Source organism: Neodiprion fabricii, chromosome 3, assembly GCF_021155785.1.
Source record: "Neodiprion fabricii isolate iyNeoFabr1 chromosome 3, iyNeoFabr1.1, whole genome shotgun sequence".
In the NCBI taxonomy this organism is placed as follows: Eukaryota; Metazoa; Arthropoda; class Insecta; order Hymenoptera; family Diprionidae; genus Neodiprion; species Neodiprion fabricii.
This window is the reverse complement of record NC_060241.1, coordinates 11,973,607-12,001,586: the sequence shown is the minus strand read 5'-3', so window position 1 is coordinate 12,001,586 and position 27,980 is coordinate 11,973,607. Positions and strand designations below refer to the sequence as shown.

General features: G+C 41.9%; 2 protein-coding genes across 2 annotated transcripts in view; both read right to left on the bottom strand.

Moving 5' to 3' along the window:
• Nucleotides 1-26,635, bottom strand: LOC124178554. The gene is made up of 3 exons (XM_046561995.1): nt 25,955-26,635; nt 25,458-25,614; nt 1-803 (listed from the first exon to the last, which is right to left on the bottom strand). Exons 1-3 carry the CDS (start codon nt 25,985-25,987, stop codon nt 667-669), a joined length of 327 nt encoding a protein of 108 aa, XP_046417951.1. The 5' UTR covers nt 25,988-26,635; the 3' UTR covers nt 1-666.
• LOC124178533 (glutamate receptor ionotropic, NMDA 2B) overlaps nt 1-27,980 on the bottom strand; it is a 2,057,245-nt gene that overhangs the window by 1,309,728 nt on the left and 719,537 nt on the right. The gene's annotated exons all lie outside the window — the stretch shown is intronic.

Here is a 27,980-nt window from a genome sequence, read left to right as displayed (position 1 = left end):
CATAACATGAATGTTTTCAGTGTGAACAGCTGACAGTAAAACATATTTGAAAATAACAAAAAAAAAAAAAACTAGATAATCTGTCGAATCTATGATCAGAAGCCACATAAAAAAGTACATACTATATATTCTTTGAATGAAATTAAACTCTTTATAATTCCTCAATCAATAAAAAAAAGCTAATTTTTGGAACGCAAGTAGGTGTGTGGGTACACACTATTAATGAGATAGACAGAATCGGAACCGAAACTTTGCAGTAAGAAAAAAGAAAAGAAGATAAATAGATAAGATAAGAAACTAGGGGCCTAGACCAGAAAAACGCGAACGTCGATGAAATATGGACTATCCTGAATATACTGAGAAGGTTGAGATTACAAAAATATCTTATTATTCGCGTTTGGTGAGCTTTCTTACGGGACTTGCAGCGATATAAAGAATTTTCACCTTGTCCTGTTTTGCCAATCATCACTACAATATGATGCTCGTTTATACGTACGACATTAACATCACAACCGTTGAAATGAAAGCTCACAAGAAAAAAATAAAAATAAAAATGTTTCTATCAATATGATATAGCGTGATTAAAATTATTAAAATATTGACATTGTTTTGCGAAATCATTTCGAAAGCGAATCTTATCCAACCGCACATCCTCAAACTTTTTACTTATTGCGACATGGTTTTTCTGGAAGCAATCGCATACACGTGTAGGCTTGTAGCTAGTTTTAGCCAGTCTTTGACAGCTGAAGTGATATCGGGATCCGATGATTCTGGCTTCCCTCTGAAAGCCACCTTTGCAGCCTCTGAAAAATATTGAAGGAAACCCGAATCAGAATTTAACGTATCAGAAAACAAAGTAGTACTTGAAATCAAGATAATTTATAACAGACTATAATTTAAAAAATTGGTATATCTAAAATATTTAAAAACTTGTTATTAATAATTTCATACCAAATCACACCAAATGAAGGTTATTTATTTGGATGATAATGAAAATGATGAAGATATCGTAATATGCATATAGGGTGCATTAATCTTGAGAGTCCAATACAGAAGTCGTGAAAGTTTCAGAAATGTCTTTTTTATCACGTAATGATACAGAGTTTCGAGTTTTGAGAGGCAACAGAATTCCCAGACTTTTCCCTGACCTTTTTGTGACTCATACCGACATTATGCACGACAAAAAATTAGAAAATTATTTGACTTTTTTTTTTCAATTCGTTCATACGATAAATATGCCATTGCCAGAACTAACGAAGCGAAATAGATTATTAATTTCCCTGACGCGTTCACAAATTACCTAACTTTTCCTTGACAGTAGTATAGATAGGCCGGTTCTGGACCACAGAATGATCCAGAACCCGCCGATCTTGATTCCTACCTTACTGACAGTCGGTATGTCACAACCGTGAGGGTAAACGTTACCCGCGATATTGGTGCCGACTGTTAACATGATTGGCGCCACCCGTATTTTCGCTCGATTTGATCGACAGACAGTTTGACAGTTCAATTCTTTGCTAGTCAGATGGGCAGCCAGTTTGATTATTGCTTAATCAGATGAGCAGCCATTTTTGATTTTTCCCCCGTCAAACGCTGCCCACTACCTGCTTTTTCGTTGACCGATTTTTTTCCCCATCACATGCCCCGCGTTGTTTAGGGTTGGGGTGTGCAGGTTTTTGATTTTTGCTTAGTCAGATGAGCAGCCATTTTGGTTATTGCTTAGTCGGATGAGCGGTCATTTTAATTTTTTACCGATAGACAGTTTGATAATTGAATTTTCTGCTTAGTCAGATGAGCAGCCACTTTGATTTTTTCTTCGTCGGATGAGCGGACATTTCAAATTTTTTTATTGTTAGATGGCAGACAGTTTACCCACCGAATTGTGAATATCCAAGTTCTGCGCGATATTTTTATGCAGCGAGAAACGACTGTTGGTGTTACCGGGTGTTGCCACAGGTTTGTCGCATTATCGATCAATCGATATTCCTCCGATCGATGATGCGTGATGTCTCTTATGCTCGCTGCAAGATGCTTACTTTTTATTTATCATGTGGATGGGTAAACGTTTCAAAAAAATAACGGTTGGATGCTTTGAATAGATGTTTTTTATTTATCAACAATTACAGTCTGTTTTCAGCTTATACATAAAAATGGAAATAGCTCATCGTATTCTAAATTTAACAAGTAAAATTACACATATTGTTTTTAATATCCATATTATTCGAACATATTATTATACCAAAATTGACTTATACTAATTTCTTAACTGTACCGCTAATCGGGTTGTACTCGACAATACGGTCATGCAAAATCATACAATAGGCTGCGGTGTTTGCGGGAAATTCCACGCTCGCTTCAAATTCCAATCGAATATCCACCGGTACGGTTTTCAACGATTCATTCTCTTTCGAGCAATAGATAACGATGAGGAGAGCTTGGTTTATGAATAGTGGAGAAAGCTTTTACTGGGCAGTAGGCACAAGTTTTGATGTTGAACAACAACATGGATTTCATCGTTGTTCTGGAAGGTTGAGAATGCAAACGGCTGATGAGCATGAATCTCAGAGTGCGCAATTGATTCGTCGAATACCACAGGTTTCTTTATTCTTATTATTTCTTCCATGTTAACACACACAGGATGCAGCAAACACGAATTCTTATTTTCCAAAATTTCCACGTAATCGAAGACCTAGGCTCCGGAGAAACCGAACGTTCAGAAGTGTCAGTGGGGCTTCGGCTTCGTCGGAAGTGCTGGACGACTGGTGATATTTAGCCATAACGTCCCGCTTTTATAACTCTTTCCGAACTTTTTTTGTCTCAAACACGATTCCCATTATTCGAGAGATTTCACATGTAAGCGCACAGTTATCGTTTCTCCGCGAAAATTGATCAACTCGTCGGCTATTCTCAGCTAAATATTATGTATTGACTGTACGGTGGTCGGTAGGTAAATGACGTTTGCGGGCACTTCGACAATCTTATATCCTGATGGAACGATGGGGAAAAATTCGTGAATCGTATGAGCTTTACGGTCGTTTATGTACGCCCCTGTGGTTATGTTGCACTCAACGCGTATGGTATTAACTTTCAGTATGGCCACCGGCAATTCCGAGTTATAAGTAATGTCTCTTGCCAGCTCAACCGGCTTGAATCCCAATGAGCGCCCAATGAAATCCTTGGGTTTGAAATCTATCACTTGATTGCACGTAACTTCACTGTTCAGCTCGTTGTTGTTGGGTTGCAGACTAGGGGTGATGTCGTTGGGTATCTCCTTACGCAGAAAATTTTCGATATCTTCAATTTCGTAGCTCCCGGTGGGTATAGTTATAACTTCTCGGCTCCTGTCCGCCCACTCCAGATATAATTTATTACAACCCTCTTGAATATTGGGTATTGAATTGAATGTCGTGAACTCAACGAGTCCAAGAATATAGTTTTTCTTGAATGATGGTTCGATTGGAGGAAAATATTGCGCCTCCAATACGGATGAGTTGACCGATAGTGTCAACGTCAATGATCCCGACATGACTAATGCTCGCTCATGTGACATTTGTCTTTTTATAACCGCTGGGTGAGAAATTTGAGACACAAGTGACCACAAATAACGGTATTGTACTCCTGGTATCTTCTACGATTATATTCAACGCTACCAACACCGAGATACCTCATCAAATCCTGAGATGGTTATAAATCACCAAAACTATCGAAATACACAACTTCAGCACCATTTTTCTTATACGCAACCCAATGTGTTCCAGGCCCGTTTTTATCATCGAGATTAATGAATGCAGTTTCTCGCTTCTTCGGTCCAGATTCTAGCAGATCATTTCGCATGAAAACACCACGAAAAGGTGGAATCTTCATTTCCTTAGCATATTTGTGTGAATCAATGTCAGTGAGAGCTCGGTGTGGTAGCTTTATTAGTTTGTTGCCGGACATAAGTACAGGCCCATTCCGCTGCGGTAGGGTCGCTGGTATAATCCCCTACCTAACGCAATCGCCTTCATTGTTGTATTGTGCCGTTTGGTTTCGTTCAACCGATGTTTGTTGACACCAGCTCCGTTAATGGCTTTAGCTATACCCGCAGTACCACCCGCTAGAGCCCCAGTAGCGCTTCGACCGGCCAGAATTGGAATGAGAAATGGCAGAATACCGCCAATTTTATCAGGCACAGGTATAACACGATGCATACGAACATTCTTCCCAGTCCCCCGCGCGGCCGCACGAGCTCCCGCCAACGCCGACTCGACGGCTTTATAACCCGGCCGCATTGATGCCTTTGCGACGTTAATGATAGATTTAAGATTTATTGCCCTCTTCCGCTGTTTAGTCTTTACACCCATTGTGAATTTCTCTTTCTGCGCGCCCGCTACAAGTTTCTTTTTCTGCGCACTAGCTCCAAGTTTCTTCTTTTTCCGCGCAACCGCTTCAAGTTTCCTTGCTAATCCCATTCCGAGTTTAGATTTAGCTTTCATGGTGTTGGTGACTCCCCAGGCTACTGCCTTTCCACCTACACTAGCGTCCTTGGTCAAGACACGATTCCACGCCTTCCCAGCGAGTACATTGTCGGCCAGATTTCTCGCTGCGATATCACGGTTTTTTGCATTTGAAATGTCGTGGTCTTTACACGCAGCGTCCAAAGGGTCAATACCAGGATCACCACGAGCCAACCTCTTGGTTAATTTCGTTCCGGGTCCGCACTACTAATACCCCGGCACGTGCAATTCAACCGGGAGATGATTGATGATTTTATTTAATCAACCACCACCGCGTTTCTGCCATGTGCACATCCTGATAGTCGGACAAAAGCCAAAGAGACTTCTATAAAAGAAAGAATTTATATACCGACATCTCAGTTCTAGCTATCATCCTACAGAAGCATCATGAGACTTAGAGATCAGACGGATAAACTGCCTGTCGCGAATTTCGACAAAATAGTTCGGCCTGGAAACAAGAAGAAAGAAAAACGACATGGCAAATTGTTGCCAAATGCCGTGAGTGCAATTTTTTGCGGGTCATCCAATTGTGGTAATACTAACGCTTCTTTCTCACTTATCACCCACGGCAATGGATTGCGATTCGAAAATGTCTACGTCTATTCGAAATCTCTCATCCAGTCAAAGTATCAATTTTTGGAAAAGTTACTAGAACCCGTGCGGGGTGTGGGTTATTTCCCGTTTCGTGAGAACGATGAGGTTGTAAAACCGAAAGATGATCAACCCGATTCTGTTATGATTTTCGATGATGTAGCCTGTGAAAAGCAAGATAATATCAGAGCGTACTTCAGCATGGGCAGGCATCGCGGTATCGATAGCTTTTACCTAAGTCAAACGGATGCGCGCATTCCAAAACACCTAGTGCGTGACAATGCAAACTTATTAGTGCTATTTCGCCAGGATGAAATGAATCTGAAACATATCTACTACGATCACGTAAACACCGACATGACTTATCAGCAATATAAGAACTTGTGTTCGGCATGTTGAAATGATGGTGAATACACTTTTGTGCTTGATGACAAGGATAGCGAAATTAACGGAGCGAGATATAGGAAAGAATTCGACTGCTTTATAAGCATAAACTAACATAAACTTGCACAGTTATATCGTGACCATCAAGTCGTTAACATGGAGAGCTCCAAGATTCGTAAACATAGCGATACGTTGAGTGAAATATCTAAAGTTGGCGATGTTATACGTCGGAAGCACAAAATAATCTAGCTAGACAAAGACATGACCAGGCAGGTTATGGATGAGATGTTCAAACCACTAGTGACGCCGGTGCAAGAATTGGTAGATACCTCAAAGCTGAAACAGCAGCAGCATATTAAACGAGAAATTACAACGGAACTACCGGATGTTACAATGAAAAGAGAAAAAGAAAAAGATGACGAGAGTACCGGGGATGACGATGAGGAGGATGAGGATACGGACGAGGGGAATTTCATGAATGCAAATGATAAAACACTGAAGTTTGGTGAAATTTCCACTACAAGTACGCCGGTGATGAAAACAACGGATTCCGTGGCGCGATATTTGAATATGTTCAGCACAACCAAATGAGGGATTTGGATACCACATACGGTGTTCGAAAGTTGACAAATGGTATGATGATTGGTGATACGCCAATCAATTTCATTGATAATCTGATCAATGTGAGAGATAAAAGTTATGAAAGAACACCACGATTAGTTGAATTATTGTTTAAAAAATCACCCGATGCATCGATCGTAATTGACGCGGACAAAAATGATTACATAAAAATTGCAACAATGACAAATGCGCATCGAAAACATTACCAAGCCGATGGAAGCCCTCGAGGCGATTTAAAAAACACAAAGTATAGAAATTTCATTGAACAACACGGTAGCTCTCCGAAAAAATTAGGTAAAGGCTTACCCGACTATAAGATCGCGCAAAAGGAAGGGCAAGATGTGATTACGTTTACTGGGATGATCCGAATGAAATTTTAGATCGTCTCCGGCTGCTTATGGCGTCACAGGCTGCAGGTAATACCAATTTTACCAACGGAATAGTGGCCATTATTGAAGAGTTGCGGGCAGCCGGAATCGTTTATTAGCAGCAGAACAGCATAAAATCGTCATTCGTTCAGTGACAGTATAACGATGAGCATAGACATATTGTATATTTGCATAGACATAACGTAGCTGATCAGCAGTACCCCAACGATGCTGTTTCCTTAAAAGTTCTCAATACTGCTTTACGATCAATGAGTGTTGATATTGTGGGTACTTTTCAATCAAATTTTCAGAGTTTCATACATAATCACAACGAGGAGTTGGAACAACTACGTATGAAAAGCAAGATCATAGATAACGCGCTGAGTCGCATCAAACATATTGGGATTCAAGCAACACCGTCGCTGCAACAAACCAGCAGTTAATTGGTATAGATTGAGGATCAAAAGCGGCTTGACGACAGTTCGAAAAATTGGAAGGTGAAGAGTTGGGAACAATGAAGGCGGTAATAGCTGCTGAACTTAACAGACCCGCTCGACGCAATTATCTGCGCCGATTCGTAGATGTACGTGGACTGGATGAGACCTGGCAAACTGATCTCGTCGACATAACCGCATACAGTTCGCACAACAAGGGATACTAATACCTGCTCACAATCGTCGACATATTCTCTAAGTATGCGTGGGTGGTAGCGATAAAGTCCAAAAGTGGGAAAGATGTGACTGCTGCTATGAAATCGGTACTAATGCCGAACCGCATACGCAAACATCGACACCTCGATCAGGGCAAAGAATTTTACAACAGTGAATTCAAGGCTCTCATGAAGCAACACAATATCATAGTCTAAGAGCCAGTGGAAAGCTACCTGTATGTATTTGACCAGACCTGGGGTTTTATAGAGTGAGGCCCCTGTACCTACCATATATGAGATGGAGGTTCACTAAGCCACAACTGGTGGACGCGGCGCGCGCTCAGGCAAGACAGGTATCGATTTTTGGCGAATTTGAAATGCATTTGACCACGTCTGCCGTTTTGATATTTGAAAATATATTATTATTATTATCTAAAAATAACAATGGCAGACCATTATCGCGCGTTTAGCACAGTGGTAGGCAGTTTTGAAAGTGCTGGAAAAAAATTAAATTTTGAAATCAATTGACCACATCTGCCATTGATATATTTTATTTGTTTGGGTCTTAAAAACTTATATTCATCACGGCAGACGGTTTCATTGCGTACACACTTCAGCAGACAATAAAATCTTAGCTACTATCCGGTCATATGTATATATACATATATGTATTAAGTTCCCTATTTCACATCAATATGATTTACTTTATCATTGCATCCATATAAATTTAAAATTTAATTTTGTAAACTATGTATTAAAACTGATGAGTTTGATGATAAGAAAGTAAATATACTTCGAAAGAATCTCAAATATTAGGGTATATTGCAGATAATAAATAATTATTTAAATATTCATTTAATTTTCTTCTTTTTATTTATTTAAGACAAGATTTGAAAAAATGAATAAAAAAATATGAACCGTGCATGCTTTACAAAATATATATTTTTTCCGACTAATTTCAATCTTCATTTATCGTCATCGGAGTCATGTCTGTCGTGGTGTGACTCGTCTTCATCATCCATAAAATCGGAATCTGTAAAAATAAAACATCAATTATAAAATAAAAATAATCGGAAAAGTGATCTGAACATATTCGATAAAAAATTGATTATTATGAACTTACTAGGGACTTCGGTGATTAAGTCACTCACAGAAGTTGGGAGTTGATCACCTTCGAACCATTTGAATACAAATTTGTCGTCCTACTCAATCCAATCATACTCTAATGGGTCCAATGTGGTAGGTTGCTTCTTATAAGCATTTCTTCAAACATTTGAAATATAATGACCTCTTAGAAGTTGCTGGTAAAGCTCACTCTTACACGTTGGTATTGAGCTTGCATCAAAATTCAGTATTTTTTTTAGTGAAATTTTCAGTCACGTCGGAAGCTTTATAATCGTTGACGGAAAGTTGGTAGCTTCCATCATCAACGTCATTAGATTTTTAGCAGTATAGAGCTGGCAGATAAACTTCTGAATACTATTAAATACCTCTGTTAACTGGTCGTCTGTCAAATTTTCTTCACCGAGATTAGCAAATGCTTGTTGAAATTCAATATTTTTTTTAGCAAGGTAAAAGGTCTTTTCTTCCCTTTATTAAAGAAAGCTGGATTGAAATCACATCCTGTGAACGCATGGAAGCCGATTAAGCTTTTAGCTAACAATTCACCAAGCTCCTTATAAATTTTTGTAACGTCAATATACCTTTCGTTATTTCTTGTTCTATTGAGCATCCAAATATTAGGATCAGAATTTTGTAATTGTGTCATATTATCAATCATTATAATTAAAATATCAGTATTAGAGGCTCTAATAACAATGTTCGACTGCTCTGCGATATTGCAAGCATGATAAATTATCTTGGTATCAGCTTCTTCATGTGAAGTACAACATAAATTTTCAGCAACACTTGATTGGATCTTGTCATCAACAACTTGATACGATTGACAATTTCGGAAATTTAAAAATATCTGTCGGTTGCCCAAAAATGATTTCATTTCCTCACTAGACCAATGTTTGGTAAAAAAATCAACCAAAGCTTCCTTAAATTTAGTATTCTTCAATGCTTTTGCAAAATCTGATGGTCGCTTCTGTTCAGACCCCGAAATTATGTAGTCAATCAACGATGCTTCATGCCGTAGACATCTTTCACTATCCTTTATTAATGGAAAAAAATATTGGTCAAAAATTACGTCAATTCTTCGAGTGGAATATTTTAACACCATTTGCAGAAATTTCTTTGAAATACAAAATACCTCCGAATGTTTGGGGAACTTTTTTCATAGAATGAAGAACGAAAAATCCATCAATTAACAATATATCTGTATTACGTGGTGGATCTTGATCAATCTTTGTTTCAAGGCATTTTACAAGTAAAGGTTTGTCAGTTTTACAGAAACCACCATCTAGATGCCAGGACATATTGGATACGCTAAAATTTTGAGAACATCAATTTGATGGTCCATCGAAATTCCCAACAAACGTCCGAATAAATCTCGCTGTAACTTGATCTCTTGCTGCTTACCTCCTATTTTCACAGATTTTTTCTTTACCAGTAGACTTGAAAAGTTGTGTATCGGTGTCCTTTTGATGGCTTTTTCAAATCATTTCGAATCAGATGCACATTCCGATATAAAAGTTGTCCGTAGCTCTTCCCCATCTTTTTGGATATTTAAGAGAAAATCTTCTACTTGAGATGATGCATCTTTCCCGGAACCTATGTTGAACAACTGATCAGGCGATAAATCTAAGCTAAAGGGATTCACATACCGATCAAACGAGTCGATAAACTTTTCAAGTTGTTGACAACTTTTCTTAATATTATGTGGCTGTAAGTCTGCTGAAATATCTTGCTTCTTGGTAATTCCTAACTCATCCAACACGTGTGTAATTATACTTGAGGGGATGTCGTGGCTTCTCGCCCACCGTTGACGAGCTGAAATCGAGTGAGTCAGATTTGCGATACCAGTAAGTGTTCTCGCAGCATCTGCATTAATGGTCTGCTCTAGTGATGCCGTCGAGCGAGACGAGACGAGAATTTCGGATTTCTCGTCTCGAAAAAATTTCGAGAAATATTTCTCGTCTCGAATGTCGAGAAATATTTCTCGTCCCGAATTTCGAGAAAAATTTCTCGTCTCGAAAAAATTTCTCGTCTCGAATTTCGAGACTTTCGAAATTCTTGATAATCTCGGCGCCCTTGGGCTTGGGTATGGACTGGGCTGGAATAATTTAAATACAAATAAAACGCTTTCAAATGCACTTTTATTGTTCGGACGGGTTAAGATTTTTTTGAATCGCTGATTTGAGACTGCACGTCAGCCATCCGTTTAAACACAGCAGACCTCTCGCTGATTCATTGGACATATTAATTCGGTGTTTCCTTAGGATCAAACCGGCCTTCGAAAACAAACGTTCAGCCGGGACGCTTGTCGCCGGGATGCTTAAGAAATCTCGCGCCATTTTTGCCAAATTCGGAAATGAATTCGAATTGTTTCGCCACCACTCCAAAATATTTTCGTTCCGACTCGCTCGTTCGAGTTTGCAATAGCGCTCGAATTCTCGCTGTGGTTCACTACAGTCTTCGTGAAAAATCTGCGTGGAGGCCTCATAAAGTTCATATAAATCGAAGGATCCCTGGCTTCCTTGATCCGATAAACTTTTACCCTGAGATGCTATCATCTCGACGGTGGAATTTGCCCAATATTGTCCGCGAAAAATTTTTTGAAACTTAGCCATTGATGCCTTTTCTATGTCACGACCCCAAGATGTGAGTTGAAACGTTCCAACTTTGTGCCGAGGATCGAGGATGAGAACAACTCCATATATCCAGTTCGTTTTCTTGTAGTGTTTGAGCATCTTATCTCTTCTAGCTTGGAAAGCTTCGATAAATTTCTCGTGGACGCAACTTCGCGATGGCTTCGCATCAAGTCGGTGAGTTACCGTCTCGATTTTGTCAAGAAGCATATTGAACCCCATAATTACCAACGGCAACGTAATATACATTTGACCACCGAGAACCGTCGACAGATGATCGAATGGTTTTAAATACGCGCACACAGCCTCGATGATTTCCCATTCTTCAGGGTTGATTATCATCTCGCGAAGTTCTTCATAGTTGTGCATGAGTGCGTTAAGAGCCGACTTGACACTCAGTGCTGTTCGCAACATTACGTAAGTCGAATTCCATCGAGCTGACACGTCCATCGTTATCGCTATTTTTTTTTCCTTGGCGGCGTCACAATATGCGTGCAATTTACTCATCCACTGCTCGGACCTTTTCAGTTTTGCAAGAAGTTTTCTCAATTCATTAATGACATTCGTTTCTTTCGATTGTTCCCATACAGATAATACGGTCTCTTCGTCAGAGCTGCCAATATCGGTAGACAACTCGAAATCTGGGTGTTCCGGATTCAGAGCGTTCAATGTATCTTGTACTTCCAAATTCAAAATGTGAGCGAAACAACGGAAGTGTGAATCACTCGCGTCGAATTCGATGCCTTCCCAACATAAGAGATCGGAGAGTTCGGCTATGAACGATGTATTTGCAGCCGCATTGTCGAGAGTGATGCCTTGAATTTTTGATTTAATCTTGAACTCCTCTAACACATCGAGCACGAGATTAGCCATATCCTTGCCTGTGTGAGCTCCATTCAATGGAATAAAATCCAGCGGTAGAGATTGCAATTTCCAGTCATTATCGATGTAATGCATCGTTATGCCGTAATACGATCGATTAGCAATCGATGTCCATCCATCGACTGTCAAAGAAAATTTTGAATCAACTTTCTTCACTGCTTTAAAAACAGCTCCTCTCATGATCACGAAGTGATTGATGACTTTTTCTTGTAAAACTACTGCATTGCTTGTTGGTGAATGATTAATCGGAGTCAAATACGAAATCAATTGTCGTGGAGTATCATCTGTCATAATTTTACTGTTAAAACCAGTCCATATAGGGGTATTTAATGATCCTACAGCATGACTTAGCATCCAAATATTGTCAATCCGATCGTAAACACTCTTATGCACGATTATACGAGTATTAACCTCTTCCTCACTTTCAGGTTGAATATTACATGTTTTTATGAGTTTTTTAGCACACTGTGGTAACTCAAAATCAATCTCCTCAAAAGATCGTCTTCTATGTTTATCATGTTGATTACCTTCAGTTTCTTGATCTTCTTCTTCTTCTTCTAGATCGTCGTCTTCGAGGTTGGGGTGAATATTTTGATACATTATTGCAACTGTATCATGGAGAGTGTCTTTTCCAGTCTTGGTGTCAACAAATCGGTCATAATTGTCAAATGCCATACCTGTTACAAGATTTTCATTTATATTAATTACCTCTGGGCATATTCCGGCACGTGAGACTGATGAAAACGTTGCTTCTGTTTCTAGCTCCTCGACAGCGCTGTAACTTATACAATGACCACAACGATTTATTACATCGATAACCTTACGACTGCTTGTAATACTTTTTAATGTCATGCCTAAGCAGATGTGTTTAGAGGTCTTAATGTTACCATTGTTAGTCATATATATGATGTCCTGTGACAGAGATTTTACGTGATGTTGGAAACTGTCGCAATTTCGCCGTTTACGCTTGTAACCGCCAAGAATTGATGAAAAAAATTCGGAAATCTGGGGTGGTGTTGAACATTCACCTTTTATTAGCCGCTGACTAGTTAAATAATCAGGTAATTTTTTTCTTTTTACACCTAAAATTTCCGCTCGTAAAATGGCAGCAGCTTCCTGCAAAATATCTTGATCTTTCAAATGAGCAAATAATGAATCATCAATAGTTGAAATGCCTTTTGGGGCAACAACTTTTTTTTTGCTCGATATCAAAATTTGAATTTTATCATTAAATTTCTTGTGAATCTTTTCTTCTAAATAGTGTGTGATACATATGGATGATGCGTCAGAGCCGTCACTTAAATCTTTAAACATTTGAAGATATTCCTTGTGTAAATAACTCAAAAAAGAACAGCGTCCTCGATTTATGACATTATCTTCAATTAAATTACATATTTCTTTATAAACAGATTCATGTATTTCTCGGGAGATGTGCCATGAAGTACGGACAAGACTTTTGACGAGTGATCCTTTTTGATTTCTAAAAATTTGACGGCAAACATCATGATAATATACTTCACGAGAGACAACACTTTGTATTTCAGTCAAAGTTTCACTGTAAATTTCAGTACCTGGCTTAAAGTTTCATAAAATACTTTTTTCAAATTGATCCTTCTCTGAAGTTCGTGATGGCTCATTCTTAGACCGATTTTGTTTCATTTTTTTATTACAAAAAAAAAAAAAACACAAATTTACGCTTGGTGGAGCTACAGTATCAGCAGTCTGAGCAGTTGATGATTCTGCTGAATCTTCAGGTGGTCTTTCCTCCAACGGCTGTTCTGCTTCAGCGTCAATTTCTTTTTCTACTTCTGTCTCAGGAAGATTCACATCTTTTGCAAGGGAATCATGTGCAATTGTATCATCAATTATGGAGGTATCAGCTGATGTAGATGGTTGTCCAACTAATATGATATGCTGAATCATAAATTTCGTCCGGTAAAATAAGATCTTTATATTTTAATTTATGAATTTTTCTTAACCTCAAAATCTTTTGACATTTTGACATAGTTTCTTCTGATAATATCAGTAATTTATCAGTTTTTACCTTGTCCCAAAAAACACACTTCAGTTCTTTTTTTTTACTCGACATAATGTCAGATATATTTGATAAATAATAGACAAAACGGAAGAAAGCAACACTATGTATTTCATTTAATTCACGAAACATGAGGCATCTGTATGAACGTTCACAAATATACTGAAAACATCTGGCAAAACCGGTTAGGGTGGGGATATAACTGAAGGTAACTGAAGGCCCTCTCAGGTATAAAACCTGATTCATTTGAATGCCAGTAACTATAAAAGAAAATACTATAGGCTAGAATGAGTACAATAGTAATACATAGTGGAAAAAAGAAAGATAACTATAGACAGTCTATGCATACATCTGACCGGATAGTAGCTAAGTTTTTGTTGTCTGCTGGAGTGTGTACGCAATGAAGCCGTCTGCCATGATAAATATAAGTCTTTAAGACCCAAACAAATAAAATATATCAATGGCAGATGTGGTCAATTGATTTTAAAATTTAATTTTTTTCCAGCACTTTCAAAACTGCCTGCCACTATGCTAAACGCGCGATAATGGTCTGCCATTGTTATTTTTAGATAATAATAATAATATATTTTCAAATATCAAAACGGCAGACGTGGTCAATTGCATTTCAAATTCGCCGAAAATCGATACCTGTCTCACCTGAGCGCGCGCCGCGTCCACCAGTTGGGCCTTAGTGAACCCCCATCTCATGGTAGGTATAGGGGCCTCACTGTACAAAACCCCAGGTCTGGTCAAACACATACAGGTAGCTTTCCACTGGCTCTTAGACTATCAACATCTATTCGACATTCAGCAATTCAAAGGCGTCGATATGCGAACGTTTTAACCGAACGTTTAAAAATAAAATGTGGAAGCGATTTACTCTCCGAGGATCTCACAAGTGGACTGATATTTTGAGCGATTTGATGAAATCCTACAACAATACGCAGCACCGCACGATACTGATGAAGCCGGTGGATGTCAACGCGGACAACGAAAAACAGCTGTATCGGAGTGTTTACAAGCCTCGGCAAATCAAACGAAGTGATCGGAAGCGGAAATCCAAAGTTGGCGACCGGGTTCGAATCAGCAAATATGAGAATGTGTTCGAAAGACGACTGAATCCGGCGATTACGGACTGAAATATTCACCGTAAGTGACGTGAAAACTACCAATCCACCCACCTACAAACTTACCGATTATCAAGAGCATCCCATCCAAGGAGCCTTCTACGAGGAGGAGCTCAGCAAAGTAAAATACCCAGGTGGCCACCTGGTGGAGAAAATATTACGCAAACGAGGGAATCAGCTTTATGTAAAATGGTTTTGATTCGATAGTTCACACAATAGTTGGATGAATAAAGCAGACATGTAGCATAATTTGTATCTATTTTCAGACATACAATAAAATATTTAATTATACAAAATATCTCCACATTCTCTTTCCTTATGCATACATGTGTAACATGTCATTATTATTATTGATAATAATAATAATAATAATAATAATAATAATAATAATAATAATAATAATACTAATACCAATTACCGCAGGTGGCGGGGGGTTGAATCCCTCGTTCGGGACGTGACGATCCCGCGTACATCGAGTAAGTCAAGGGGGACTAAAGTTGGCACAGGCCCAACGGATGGCCCCCGAGGCGGCCTTAGGAGGCGGATCGGACGTAGAAACCTTGTTCACTAGGGAAGTGACGATCCCGGGGTTTTCTAGTAAGTTGAAGGGGACGGAAGTCGACACAAGCCCGATGGAAGGCCCCCGAGGCGACCTCAGGCGCCGTGCTATATTCCGGCACAGTACGGGGAATTCCTTAGCATTAAGGAACTTTTATGGAGATGCACAAGGGTAACAACGTTATACCTCAGGTGGTAGCCCCAGCACAAGGGAAATCTACCCTGGGTTCCGACCGGGTGAAAGCCCCGATGGCCCATGGCAGCGGCATGGATTGTGAGGGCCGCAACTTGTACAAAGACCAGGCGACAAAGACTGCAACGAAGACAGAGGACACGAAAACTGAAACAGCGGACAGGACGACACTGGGACAACTACGACGAGACAGGATGGACAGCACGTCGAGCACGGGCAGCGGAGCGAGTTGGGCTTCCGCTGTATCCACGATCGGCACGGAGACACGAATCACGGACGATATGGACCTAACGGACGTATTGTTACTGATTCACAGGACAGTGACAAGGATGGCCGAGGCAGCGGCCATCCAAAAAAACATGATTATGTCCGATAAACTGGGCATAAAGACCATCCCCGAGACTGCCGACGTTGCGCTGAACAGGCGCGATAAAGCAGCCGCGAAGAATCACAATACGGAGAACAAGACGACGGAAACGGACATTGAGACGGAACAACGGCCACAAAATACTCCGGGGGCTAAACAGAAACGGGAGGCGACTGGAACCACTCCGGAATCCTCTTAAAAGAGGGCAACGGTTGCGGAACCAGCCGCTGACTGGCAGACCGTGACGACGAGGAAAAAGGAAAAGAATAAACAAAGACGCCGACGGACGGGACGAACGCGACAACGGACACGACGGCCGGGGCTGAGGGATACAGGGCGGCTGCCAAACATTGGGGGACGGCTGTGCTCGTCAAACCCGGCAACGATGCAATGTACTCCGATTTCGTGAGGAGGATGCGGACCACGGTCGACCCTGCGAAGAGTCACGTTGAAGTGACGACTCTTAGGAAGATGAAGGATGGTCTGTGTCTTCTGAAGATAAAGACAGACGCCAACTGACAAGACGACTTCCGACGCGTCCTGCAGGACGCAGTCGGCAACGCAGGCAACGTCAGGGCCGGGCCCTCCAAAGTACAGCTGGAGATCATGCACCTTGACTGTGTCACGACCAGAAACGACGTGATACAGGCACTGCAACGAAAGACGGGACGAGAAGCGGACTTTGGGGTCCACATCTTCGGTCCGAATCCGGCCGAGCAGTTTATGGCCGTATGCGACCTACAGTCGCAGGAAGCCAGAGCGCTGCTCGGCCGGCGACGGATCGGGATTGGATGGGTGGGGTGCCGCGTCCGATAACGACTGACGGTGACAAAATGCCACAAGTGCCTGGAATATGGGCACACAAAGGCAAAATGCACAAACACAGACCGTATGAAGTGCTGGAGGAAATGTGGCGAGACGGGACACTACGCCAGCCACGGACTGTTAGAACAGACTGGCCTGTTCACTGTGCGCCGAGGCGGGCCACGGCGATGCGTCGCATCTCGCGGGCTTCGGGAGGTGCGCGGTGTACCGTCGTGCGCTGGAGAAGTGCGGGAGGCGGGCCGGAAGACGGACAGGATAGTTCGAGGTAACCTGAACCGCAGTAGGACAGCAGACATGCTACTACCACAGACAGCAGACGAACACGACGCCGACATTCTGATCCTGTGCAAGCCGTACAGGATGCGACAATCGCAGGATTGGATCACGAACGAGACCAAGACATCAGCTATCTAGGTGACGGGCGCTGCCCGAGCCCGGATAACCGCTCGTGGCGTCGGGGACTACTACGTCTGGGCTAGGGTGGGCGCTGTCACTCACGTCAGCGTCTACCTAACCCTAAACTGTGCCGTGGTGGAGTTCCTGGCGAACGTTGCGCTCCTCGAGGACGGACTCAGGGACCTACCCGGGGACCTCGTGGTCGCGGGGGACCTCAACGAGAGGGTGGTCGAGTGGGGCATGACGGAAACGAACATACGTGGACGGCTGCTGCTGGAGATGGCTGCAAGGCTAGATCTAGTAGTGGCAAATACAGGAGACGTACCAACGTACAGACGGCCGGGATTCGGAGACTCCATCCCGGACGTAACGATGACTACGGACAGAATTCTTCCACGGGTGGGGCGGTGGCAGGTGTTCGAGGGTTACACGGCCAGCGATCATCAGTACATTGCCTTCGAAGTGGCAGAAGAGACAAGGACGGCACGGACGAGGATCCAGCACCCTTCGTGGTGGAACATAGACAAACCCGACGTAACGAAGTTTTCGGCGGAACTGGCGGCAGCGCCAGCCCCGATTACCGACGTCCCCCTAGAGCTGACTGGCCGGCAAAGGGCGGAAAGACTGGCAAACGAGACGGCCAACGTGACGACGCGGCTGTGCGACAAAACAATGCCAAAATGACAGTACGGACGCAACAGACCACCACAATACTGATGGACGAATGAAATAGCCGAGCTGCGGAAGAGTTGCCTGGCAAAACGACGACGCGTTACGAGGGCTGGCGGGAGACCTAAGAGGGAAACCCTTCCGGCCGAGTACAAGACCGAACGAACACGACTGAATTACGCTATTAGAGACAGCAAGACGCGATGCTGGAAGAAGTTCTGCAAGGAGCTGGACCGCGACCCCTGAGGTGCCAGTTACAAGATTGTGATCGGTAGGCTGGAGGCCCGGATCCCGCCGGAACTCAAGGATGCTGAAACCGCACGACGGATCATCGACGGACCGTTTCTGACGCACCCGACGCATACGGACGCGACGAACGACGACGAGACGGCGGCGCCCAAGGTTTTCACCGCCGAGGAGCTCGTCGGAGCGACTAAGGCAATGAAGAGGGGTAAGGCGCCAGGACCGGACGGGGTACCGGCGGAGGTTCTTCAGCTAATGGCGAGCCTGAGGCCGGAGATATTTCTCGACCTCTACAACACGTGCCTCACGACAGGGACATTTAGCGACCGGTGAAAGGTGGCAAAGTTGGTCCTTATCCCAAAGGGTAATGGTGACCCCAGCACGCCGTCGGCCTACTGGCCGCTTAGCTTACTGGACACGACAGGGAAACTGTACGAATAGCTTCTGCGACCACGACTTACGGACGCGATACAGGACCGTGGATTAGTCGCTTAGTCGCTTAAGCTGACGACGTGGCGGCGGTGATAGTCGAGCGTACTACAGATCTGGCACAATACGCACTGAATTAGACAATGAGACGAGTCGGACGGTGAATGACTGACCATGGACTGCAACTCGCGACGGAAAAGACAGAACTGGTGCTTCTCACCAGAAGACGAATACCGACCAAATTACGTGTGACGGTGTGGACGGACGAGATCGAGACCAGAGGGGAAGTCAAGTACCTGGGGGTGACCCTGGATACTAAGATGACTTCTGGCCTCACACACAATGAACGGCTCAGAAGGCGGCTGAAAAGATAGCATCCCTAAGCCGCCTGATGGCAAACACAAACGAACCGAGACCGGAGAAACGAAGACTTTTGATGTCAACGGTGAACTCGATCCTCCTCTACGGTGCGGAGATCTGGGCCGACTCTCTTGAGACTAAGAAATACTGTCACGCGATGATGACGGTACAGAGTCGAAACCGTTGAGGATTGCTTGTTCCTATCGGACGGTCTCAGAACAGGCCGTTCTGGTGGTGGCAGGCGTGATTCTCATATACCTTCTTGCGTTCGAGCGCAAGAGGGTCTACGGAAGAGACGCGGACGTGACCCGACGGGACGCGGCAACGAAGGAAATAGACGCGACGATACAGACGTGGCAAGAACGGTGGACGGAAGAACGACAGGAAACTGGACGAGACGACTTATTATGGACCTGAGACCGTGGATCCAGAGGGGGTTTGGGGATGTGAATTTTCACGTCACCCAGTTTCTGACGGGCCACGGTTATTTTAGACGGTACTTACACAATTTGAACCGAGTACGGACGCCCAACTATACGTACTGCGGACAGAACTGAGACAGAGACTGGAGACGGTCGTGGGAGGCATCACTTCGGACCACGTTGTCGGGGTGATTCTCCATAGTATAGAAAGTTGGCAACACGTTGAGTGGCAACAACTTACACAGAGACAATCTTACGACGTAAGAAGGCGGACGGCTGCCTGACGTAACGTATCTGACAGACGGCCTGCACTGGACGGATGGACAGACTGACAAGACTTACACAGACAAATTCCTCAGCTAGAAGTAATATCACCATAGTTCCTGGCTGGGGGCATTGCACAGGAGGTGGCGGTTTAGTGGGTAGGCCACTCTGGAGTCCCACATCCGCGGTAGCCCGTATGACTGGCGTGAATCCGTAACTTGGATTCCACAACTCTTCGGAATATGAATAAATAAAATAATAATAACAACAACAACGACGACGACGACAACAATAACAATGACAATAACAATAGCGATAATATAATGATAATAGTAATATAATCTGCAATTTTCCCATACGATTAACGTTCATTTTATTTTTTGGAAAACTTTTTTTCATTTTCAGAAATCTTCTTTTCATATTCTGAAAACTTTTTATACGTGTTAATGAAATGGGAGAAAAGTTTTCTGAAAACTTTTTTTTCATTTTCCGCAAACTTTTCTCGTGGCATACGAATAAATATGAATAATTACTCGATATATTAATAATGAATGAATAATTGTTAAGTATATGAATTCACTATTCAAAACTTTAAATCCATTCAATATCGTATTGCTGTGAAACGTTTCTGCCTGATGGTGGATCGTCTAAGGTGTCAAACGTCAAATGTTTACAATAATTCTACGTCTACAGTTCTATCCTATAGTTATTGGAGGGTTGCGGCAAACCCCCAAGGTACAGTGTCGGTCTGCCTAGGTATCAATTGCCGTTTGTCATCTTGCCAACTCAGAGCCAATTTTTTTTTGTACGATCGTGCTTACTTCATGTTTTTTACTGCGTATTGAACACTGTGGAAGAGTCAACTCTTGGTAAGCCATCAGACAGTTCTTATAATCATCAAACGTGATGCTATTTATCGTTGAATTTTTTACACCCTTGGCGCGCTTACTCACTTTTACGCCATTGCCATATTTTTTCTCATCCTCACCCCTCGTAGTAAATGTGTCAGCTTTGCTCGCAGCCCCACAAACTCTGTCATAATTTTACCCTTATTTTCATCCTTCATTAACTCAAGTCGCTTCTTGTTTTCAAGAGGAATACCATACACATTGTCGGGCGTATAATCAGAGGTATCAAAGATTGTATCCACATCACGTTTGACGATATCATAGATATTAGGTACATTGAATTGATAAATAAGGCTGTCTGTGTCGGTATACAACAATTTGACCTGTTTGTTCGAAAAGTTGGATTTCACATAATTGTAGTGGAAATCATGGAGAATGAATTTTGATAGTTCTAGAATTGATGTACCGACGTAAATAGGTTTATCGAAGCGAACTTTGACACGATCCAATTCTATGATAACTATATCTTCGTCAAATATGGTACAGCTACGAAAGATTGGTCTGGCAATAAGCGCTCTCGCACCACCTCTTTCCTCCCATTTTGTGATCAATTTAACATTTTTGCGATTTCGTACATTCTGCATAGTCTTGCCGAACACCGCGTTATTCATGAGTTTATAAAAGTTTTTCTCAAATTCGTTCCTAGACTGCTTGCGCATGTTATATCGACATGCTCATACTCCCAATCGAACGAGCCGATAGGTAAATGCACGCCCATAGCTGCACCGTATAGATTATTTACATCAAAATACATGAGGTATGACTCCGCTTTGTTTGGATCAAAATCTTCACCCATGAATCTATTATTGGCTTGAGCATAGCGGTTAGAACACTGCGCTACGCCGCCCCAAATGGCTCTTTCAATGAATAATATCATTTCTGTATCGTCTAAAAGTTGCAAATTCACTCCCGTGTATTTGATCATAGCGTCGAAAATCAGTCCCTGCGCTGTGTAGTAGTGCAAACGGATCTAAATCATATGTTTTGAGGCAGCTCGCGCGGAATTTTTCGAAAATATCTGCGAGCAAAAGAACATCCGTCTTCAAGTATAAATCCGAATACGCGCACAATGTTTCTAAATTGAATTCATCCCAAAAAGTTTTTGCGTGCTGATGATCGCTGTCCCTCATATTCGAATTGGTGAGTTGAGAGTAGAAATGCCTTTCTGCAGGTAGTTGAGTTTCATCGAGCTTCTCCCAACAATCAACGTATTCATATGGAAAAACGCCTTTGCGGGTCATCAAACTGAACTGAGTCGGATTAATGTAGAATTTATACGTTATGTGTTTGACTGCATCGGCTGAATGTGACGAGAATTTGTCAAGACTGCTGGCCATGAAACGAAAGGAATCGATGAATCTCAAGTGCATTATTGTCCCATCAACGCGTTTCATGAAGAATGTATATTTTTCCTCATTCATAGGTAGCAGTGTAATTTTACCGGAAAAAGTTGACGCTAAGGATTTTTTTGAAAAGTGTGAATCGTAACCGGACAAATTGTGAAAAACTATTGGAATTGCATGCGTCTCTCTGAAATTCAAATTACCCCGATTATGAGCAGGACCACGATATTTACCCGTGAAGTGATGGTGATCGTGACACTTTTTCTTTTCAGGGGTAAACGGCTTTTCGCAAATATAACAATTCTTTGCGCGCATGTGACGATCGCGTTGCACTTGGGTAAGAGACTTCATCGAAATTATGTTTTTGATGCGTGACTCTACTTGAATCGATAACTCCTTAAGCTGCTGCATAAACCAATCTCTGCAATCGGCACCCCGTCTACCGTGGAACTCTGATGAAGTTTCGTCGTACGAACAATGTACGTAGTATGCTACACTGTGCGGGATATGCTTTTGAATTTCATGTGTTTTACGGTTTGAGACGTGATTCTGGAATTCATCAACCAGTACAGACTCTAATATACATTCGAGATCGGCGTAAACGATAAACGGGGCGGTACCGTTGTTTTGAAAATTTAAAAATGTTGAATCTTCAGACTTGGGAAATTCCATGCGTGCTTTATTCAACAGAATACAGTCTCGGCGATGAGCGTTGTACGATGATTCTTTGTTGAAGTCGCATAAGCATCTGTCACATAAAAAAGTTTTGTATTCATGAACGGACAATTGTTTGCTCACCAATCGTGAAAGATCTTTAATCCAAGCAAAGTGAAATCTCGGTGCAAACTCGCCAGTCACATCGTCTTCCGGATTACTCTCTACCATTAGAAGATGAATCGTGTCAGTGTTCGCGGTACTCAAATTTTTACTCAAATAAATTGGCACGATGACACTTTTCTCAGTTCTAGCATGGGCTGAAAAGGTTTCAGACTCTACCCCGTATACATTGATTCGCAAATTAATCAATTTTTCAAACTTTCTCACATCGCGCAGAGTAGCGGGAAAATTGATACCTGTACAGTCCAATTCGGAAATATAGCGATGATAGTGTGAGACCTATCGGTGTGGATGTTGACTGTGTGGAGAGCTGCTGTGACGGACCAGAGCAGACATCTTTCATCCTTGTTTTTTACGTTGATCACAGTCTTCTTATACGTCGAATATAGAAGGGCAGCTCGATGAATGTTGAAGCACTCGCTGCGAGAGGCTGACAGCGGTTGATGTTTATAGCGATGTTGAGGATCTCAATCATACTCCAGCCGGAATCGCGTTGTTCGAAATCTTCCACCTTCGATAGCAGATCACCCCGTGCACGTGTAGACCAGCCATCTATATCGCTGGATGGAAGAAGAATCGCCATGTTGGATGTATTGGAGCTCTTAACTTCAGTGGAGATCTCTTCGTGTTTGACATTTTCGAATTTGCACGATAATATGAGGTTGACCTTCACATTTCCCTCCTCGCGCAGTACCAACTCCAACTTCTCGGTGATGACGCGCTGCACATCGTCCAGAAACGCGTCCAAATTTTTATGACCCAGGTTGGTGATAACCCCCGTTCGGATCCTGCTAGCAAACGCGCTGTCGACATCGTCCCATTGTACACCCGCAGGAGTACCGAATTTCCGCCCATTACCACAGCGTGCTACTGCTACCGCTGCTGCTGTCGCTGTCGCAGCTGTTGCTGAATCTGCTATCCAGAATTGTATGAGTGCGATCGTATGTTGAATTCGCTGTTTCGCACCTATGCTCATTCTCGGGCGCTTGGAAACATCACGCAGCAATTGGAGATTTTCCGTTCCAACGTCAATCCAGTGCTTGAAGATATCGTCATTCTCCTGCTCAGGATGCAGCTCGCCCAACAAATTGTGCGCATTCTCCATCATCTTGACGAGATTGGAGTATGTTTTGGCGGCCATGACTTTAATGTTGATATAAGCAGAACTTTGTAGAACTTTCGACTTGCACGTATCGTGTAAGACTGACGAGTCTTCGGATTTGTGGAGTTAATATGTCGATAGATCGCAAGAATTTGAGAGCGGTGCGCACTGCGTTCTGCGCATCTCGGAGGGAAAAAAAAATTACGTCAGAGGCGACTGGGTCCCACCCTTCACCCCTCCCGCCATCAAAGAATAAAAAAATGTTACGATGAATAAGTCTGAGCCTGCACACCCCAACCCTAATCGGCGTGAGGCCTGTGATGGGAAAAAAATCAGTCAACGAAAAGCAGGTAGTGGCGGTGTTTGACGGGGGAAAAATCTTGTCTTGCCCACTCTTGACCGGATGGTTTGCGCACATACCGTTTTTGGGCTTCACGACTCTTTATCGCGAACAGGTCTGAGCCTGCAAACCTCCGACCCCCATTAGCGTGGGACATGCGACAAGAAAAAATCCGTCAGCGAAAAAGCAGGCAGTGGGCAGCGTTTGACGGGGGTAAAATCAAAATGGCTGCTCATCTGACTAAGCAAAGAATTCATTGTCAAACTGTATGTCGGTAAAAATTCAAAATGACAGTTCATCTGACTAAGCAATAATCAAAATGGCTGCCCATCTGATTGAGCAAAAATCAAAAACATGCACATCCCAACCCTAATCAACGCGGGGCATGTGATGGGGAAAAAAATCGGTCAACGAAAAAGCAGGTAGTGGGCAGCGTTTGACGGGGGAAAAATCAGAATCATTGCTAATCGTACTAAGCAATAATCAAAATGGCTACCCATCTGACTAGCAAAGAATTTAACTGTCAAACTGTCTGTCGATAAAATCGAGTGAAAATACGGATGGCGCCATCTATGTTAACAGTCGGCACCAATATCGCGGGTAAGGTTTACCCTCGCGGTGGTGACATACCGACTGTCGGTAAGGTAGGAATTAAGATCGGCTGGTTCTAGATCATTCTGTGATCTAACACCGGCCTATCTATACTACTCTTGACTTTTCCCGGTATTGCCGGTCGCTCACCACCTTGATGATATCATTGTAAACAACTTCATTTTTATCCTATAATCCAAAAGGAAAGAATTAGGAATTGATTAAAAATTGATATTTTGATGTAAAGTATGGGAACGTGAAAAAAAACAGTATTTGAAAATCCCACTATACATCGATTTCTGTACACGCACCCATTTGTGTCTATTCGACTTTCTACCAGTACAACTTTAGCCATTTTCCGTAACCATAACGGTACTTCGTGATATCGCCTGATTTTACGATGCAGAGTTTCGTAGTATTTTGCCTAGAAAAATGACCTTCGTAATATTTCGTGAAAGGAAATGATGTTTTCATTTTTTCAACTGGCAAAACCTTTTTTGTACTTTCGCAGCTTACCTATGACTGACTAAAACTCTCTAAAACTATTTTCATATACACGCTTATCCAAAGTTTGTGACTGATACTATACGCATTGCACACAGTATAATAAATTTTACGTTTATCAATGAGCTGTTAGGATGAGAGTGTGCTGTAACACATAGCTACACATAATCCCAAAAAAGAAATGATGGATTTGCTACTTACCATTTAGGATTTTCATGAACTTTGTGTTATTGAAACATTTTTTATCTCGGCCGGCCCAGTTATACATCATGGCCAGACTGTTCGACATTACAAATTTTAACATATTTATCACGGCTTTTCGTTGTGTCAATCCGCCTATTGATTCGAGCTTCTGGATCTAAAGAAAAAAAAATAGAATCATATTTGTCAAACTGTACATGGTAACATTTTTCTAATCATTCTTAAAATTATTCGTCTTCCAGTTTATCTGGGATTCGTTCGAGTATAAAATTATGTATTCAAATAACGGTAATCGGATCAAAAGTTTTAAAACCTTGTGCAAATATTCCCTCCGACATTCTATTTAGGACCTAAGAATCCTGATCTGTATTCGGTAAGTTAACGCTGGTGAAGTCATTTTCCACCCTTTTCCTTCATAGAACTCTACGTAATCATTCCAAATTTTTGGATCGCTATGAATTGAAATCAAGTAGGTATGTATTATCAGAACAACTTACTAGATATGTGCGATGCGCCTCGTTCTCCAGCATCTCATTGAACTCGTCAAAGATATCTGATCAGGTAATTGGGAAATCTGGAAAACCTTGCGGCATCGTACAGTTTTGTACTTGAGATAGTGTCTGATTAATCCTTAAAATCTGGCCGAGAATTATCTGGTTTTGATCAACGGCCGCGCTTATTTTTTCTAAATAACGTAAAGTATTCTCCTCAAGTGTCAGGCCCGAAGCACCGGGCGTAGAATATACTATACTAGAACGTGGCGTGTCAACTGCATTATCTGCACCTAAGGCACTTCTTTGCGGCGTTGAGTTTCTTGAACGTGACATCTGTACTTGATCATTCCTATCGATGATAATTCTTTTTGGTGTCAAGTTTAGATTCATGCGAAGAGTCGTAACACCCGTAGTAGTAGCTAAGCTAGATGGTTGGGTGTTATGATACATCTCCGTGTTTATGAAAGTATCATGAACCTCAGCGATTATGGAAAGGTTCTGATCCAAGCCCGTCAAACTTCTTTCTAATCACGTAATGTTGGTTGATTCGTTTTTTTTGTTTGAACGTAGCATTCGGGAACCGGCTACGGAGTTTTCGCTGCTACTTGATTCGGCATACTTAGGCCGTTTATTTTTCTTGTGGCGCTTATCCTGTTTGTTTCATTTTTTTGTTCGCTTTTTTGGAATCTCAGGTACTGGCAGCTGATCGCCTTGATCAGGAATATCGTCGTTCAACACAATCTTCCTTTGTGTAATTGGTTGGCATGCAATCCCATCTTCGGAAGTGCGTTTTTCTATCAAGTCGGCCATCTACGCTACAGCTGAGTCGTAGTCCACTGGAACGTAACAAATGTGTCGTCCAATAAACTTTCATATACGGCTAGAAATAATAAACCTATAAATATATTCAGACAAATAATGAATGACCGAAGCGGAATTAAACAATCACGTACAATTCACACAATCACTATTATCTAGTTTATTATATGTACAGCAATATATGGTCTATGACTTATATCAAATACAAAATTGACGTCCGTTATCAAATAACAAAATTCTTTTCGAGAAATTGAACTCACGAATTTTTAGTACATTTTCTCATGAATTATTAGTGCAGAGAAAAGGAAACCTCTAATCCAGTGATATTTATATTCTCTTCGATTCCAAAAGCCACACCGAGAATTACCCCGATCAGTGTAGTATAAATCGGCTACTACAAAGAATATGGTTATCTAACATAAATTCGCGAAAGAGTCATATGGAAAAGTCGAATTACCTTCTCGGACAACCATTTTTTTATTACTTAGACTGTCGAATAATCTAATTTTTTTCTTAAACTACATGATTTCAAAATTTGTATAAAGGCATGGTTGCCACGACAGGTGATATGTGTGAGGAACGAATCCTCGAATTCGTGATTCGTTTTTCCCTATATCGTCGGGTAAGTGGAATAAAGAGCCAATTTAGTTTTGAGGGAATAAAACGTGACATGTCGTTTTAAGCTTGAAAAAAGAGCTATTTTGGGTTTGAATTCAAAAATAGGACATCTCGCTTTTCACATTAAAAACGGAGACACGTCGTTTTGACTTACAAAAATAGGACCCGTAGCAGATGTAGCGTAGCAGACGTGTCCTGTTTTTTAAAATCAAAACGACGTGTCCCCTTTTCCAACTTGACAAGTGAGTTGTCCTGTTTGTGACTTTCAACCCGAGGTATCACGTTTTTCAAGCTTAAAACCGACGTGTCACGTCTTATACCTTCAAAACCTGCGTGTCTGTTTTTACAAAATGAAATCGGCGTGTTTCTTCATTCCACTAACCCGACAATATTCAAGTATTTCCAGAAACAAAATACTACGTGAAAAATTGCTTTTTAAATTCTGAAAGTAGGTTGGGAAATTTAACGATTGAATCAGAAAAAAATGGTAGTTTTCTCTCCTAACAATTCGACCCCATGTGGCGGGCCATCAGAAGTTTGTTATTTGTTCAACCTAAATTATGTAAGATTGGTCTTAAATCATTGATAAGTT